This window comes from Onychostruthus taczanowskii, unplaced genomic scaffold, assembly GCF_017590055.1.
Source record: "Onychostruthus taczanowskii isolate IOZ18803 unplaced genomic scaffold, ASM1759005v1 scaffold60, whole genome shotgun sequence".
NCBI lineage: Eukaryota > Metazoa > Chordata > Aves > Passeriformes > Passeridae > Onychostruthus > Onychostruthus taczanowskii.
Genome location: NW_024503680.1, coordinates 595822 through 599316, shown reverse-complemented (window position 1 = coordinate 599316; position 3495 = coordinate 595822). Strand labels below are relative to the sequence as shown.

Below are 3495 nucleotides of genomic sequence, written 5' to 3'. Positions count from 1 at the left end.
TATTCCTTTGATTATCACAAACCACCTGGAACTTCAGCTTAAACTGGGTGGATTTTGCAAGTGGCACAGACCCTCTCCTCTGAGGCTGTTTTGGGGTTTCCCCTGGACAGGCAGTAAAGGAACTTCTCTCTTTTATGATCCTGGAGGGAGGTGTCCCCTTGGAGGGGGATCTTTCCCCAAAGCCTTGGTGTTCCTTGCATTCCAGCTGCCATGGCCTCTGCCTTGCCCCACAAGGAGGAGGTTGCCCAGAGCTCCCCAGAGGTGGAGAAGGAGGAGGAGCAGGAGGCTGGTGCTCCCTGTGGGATGTGAGGAGGGACAGCTCTGGGGTGCAGGGTGAGGAGGTGGCCCTGCTGTGGCTGAGGGGAGCTGAGCCCCCAAAATGGGAGTTTCCTCTGCTCAGGCTGCATCCTGCAGCTTCTGGGAGACAGCACAAAGATATGGACCTGAAGTCCCTGTAACCTCTTAGGCTCAGCAAAATTAGCTGGTTCTTGGCTAGAAAAGATGTTTCTCTAACTCAAGATCCTGGCTCCTGGCAAGCCAGGGCTCCCACGGAAAGACTGCAATGTTTCAGCCTCCCTGAGACCTGCTGCTCTTGCTCTGTGGCCAAGTCTGTCAGCTTAAAACCAACTCAGTCCTGCCTTTCTTGGGATATTGGCTTACTTGGAAAATAGCTATTGGTAATAGCATTCCAGGTAAATTGGAGATGGAGAATTAAGGTCACCTCCAAACTTGGTTGTTTTTTGTGCTAGAGAAAAAAATTCCTGGAATGGCTAATCATTTGTGCCAAAGCTCTCCAGCTCATGTCACAACTGAGTTATGGTTTAATTAGGTGTGTGAGCAAGGCAAGAGTTTCTCTCTCAGGCAGAGTAGGTGGTTTGGTGGCGATTCCAGGGCAGAAGCACTCGGGGCCACATTGGGAGCTTCATGGCTGTGCTTTCCTTTGCTCTTCCAGGCTGCAGTGAAGGAGGTGGCCAGTCTGAGCCTGCTGAGCTGTGTCTGTGGTGTGCTTTCTGCAGCTCGTGCCTCCAGCAAGGCAGCCCTGCGCAGGTGTGAGTGTGCTGCTGCAGGGCAGGGGGTGCTCGGTGTGACCAGGCCAGCTGTGTGCAGCCCCACGGTAAATCCCTGCCTGGGAGGGGCTCTCTGGCTCCTTCACACCTGCAGGAGTCCTGGGGCGAGGAAATGCACCTCTCCATTGCCATAGTGCAAGGACAGCCCATGGCTTGTAAATCAGGCTAAAGCTGGGCCCGAATCCCAGCAGTGGGAGGGAGAGTCAGGGCTGGACTCTGGTGCTGATTTTCCTAAAACTGATTTTTGCAAGGTGGAACTTGCAGAAAATCTCGTTGTGATTATTTTTTTTTCTTTTTTTTTGGTTCTCTCTTCAGTTGCTGCAGTGAGTGAGTATGCTGCCAGGGGTTTGGATAAACTGGGGGAGAAGCTGCCACTCCTTCCAAAGCCAGTGGGACAGGTAAGAATTAAAGGCTGTGCTGTCCCTGGCAGACAGAGGGCCCTGGTTCTTGTGGGATTTCTGAGCTAGGGTGGGATGTAGGCTCACACACCTGAGTAAACTGAACTGACACTGTGCTATTTGTCCTCTTGGTGCAGTTCAGAATTTCAGTGTGAGACACAACCCACTCCATTACCTGCCATTCCCCCTGTTCCCCAGATTCTCTCTGACACAAAGGAGCTGCTGTCAGCCAGAGTAGCTGAGGTGAAGGAGGCTGTGAGCAGCAGAGTGCTGGAGGTGCTGGATGTCACCAGGGACGCTCTGCAGGGCAGTGAGGGGGCTGCCACACCTGCAGTGACCAGCGCTGCTGGGCTGGGGCCTGCAGAGGGACAGAGGGGTGTCTGTGGAGCAGAGGCTGTGCTGGGGACAGCAGAAGGTGGCTCTCTCCCCATTGGAAATGAGGAGCTAGGTAAGGAAAGGTGGCTGTGGCTATGGAGGTGGGACTGGGGATGGTCAGCCCCATTCCTCACTCCCCTACTCTGCAATGGGGATAATGGGAAGAGAGAATGCCAAAATGCTTTGGGTTGGAAAGCACCTTAAAGCTCATTTTGGGCTTCTCACCATGGCAGGGACACCTTCCACCATCCCAGGCTGCTCCAAGCCCTGTCCAGCCTGGCCTTGGGCACTGCCAGGGATCTGGGGGCAGCCCCAGCTGCTCTGGGCACCTGTGGCACCTCTGCCCCGGGCACTGGCTGTGTCCCCAGCCCAGCTGGCAGAGTGTGAGGAGGGCACGGCCGTGCCCCTGCCGCAGCACAGGAGGTACCTTGTGCGCCTGGGCTCTCTCTGGCAGGAACTGCGCCTCTCTGCCCAGCTGCACGCCACAGCCAGGATCAAGCAGCTCTGGCAGGGCACGCAGGGGGCCCTGGCACAGCTCCTCTGCATCCTCGAGCTGGTAGGTAGAGCAGGGAACCAAAGCCCTGGTCTTGTCTCAGCTTTGTTGCTGTGCTGAGGAGCTTTGCAGTTCCAGCTGATCTGTCTGTCCTGGCTCTCTGCTCTTCCCCTGCCACAGGCTGAGGCGTTTAAGCAAGGATTTAATCAAAAGCTTCAGGAGGAGCAGGAGAAACTACACCAGATGTGGCTAGACTGGAGTAGGAAGTATCTCAGAGAGAGTGGAGATGAAAGCCCTGTGGAGCCAGATGTACCTCCTGGGGAGGGAGGCAAAGGGCTCCCCTGGGTTTTTGAGTGCCTTATTGCTGATGGTGTCCTTCCTGCCTCCCCCCGCAGGAGATGGAGTGTCTGATGCTGCTGATGGCTCGCAGGATCGATGAAAGCCCTGTGGAGCCAGATGTACCTCCTGGGGAGGGAGGCAAAGGGCTCCCCTGGGTTTTTGAGTGCCTCATTGCTGATGGTGTCCTTCCTGCCTCCCCGCAGGAGATGGAGTGTCTGATACTGCTGATGGCTCGCAGGATTGGCCAGCAGCTGCAGCTCTCCTGCTCTGGGGTGGTGGCTGCCATGCAGGGCTCCCCTGCAGCCTGCAGCACAAGCTGAAGCAGGCTCTGGCTGCCATCCAGGAGCTGCATGCTGCTTTCTCAAAGGCCAACTCCTTCCAGGATTTGTCCAGCAGTGTCCTGAGCCAGAGCGAGCTGGCTGTGATCCAGGAGCACATGGAGGAGCTGCTGGATTACCTGAAGAACAACACTCGTCTGTCCTGGCTGGTGGGACCCTTCTTCCCCAGGGAGGAGGAGGAGGATCAATCCTCCCAGGAGGAGGCAGGGGCAGCAGGAGCTGGGCACCTGGAAACCTCCAGCACCTCCATGTAAAGGATAAAACAATAATGGCTGTTGGCATTAAACCCTCAGTAAGGGGAAAGTGGAAAGAATTGTCTTCCTAAAAGCTGCTTGTACTGGGTGATAACTGCTTAAGATAAAACTGCTGCATACAAAACCCTGTCTCTGGGATCTCTGGGGCAAAGACTGGGAGGATTGCTCAGTGGGTGTGAGCTGTGCTCTTCCACTTCTTCCTTGATGGAATTCCACTGTGCATTCAGGGCT

General features: G+C 55.6%; 1 protein-coding gene across 1 annotated transcript; it reads left to right on the top strand.

Annotated features, from left to right (window-relative positions):
• The first annotated feature begins 210 nt into the window (after positions 1-210).
• LOC121343853 (perilipin-3-like) lies at positions 211-3264 on the top strand. Its single transcript, XM_041419366.1, is given in 9 exon segments — positions 211-285; positions 953-1088; positions 1091-1114; positions 1383-1465; positions 1664-1913; positions 2209-2396; positions 2514-2642; positions 2876-2963; positions 2966-3264. Coding segments are annotated over 9 exon segments (1272 nt in total).
• Positions 3265-3495: the final 231 nt, after the last annotated feature.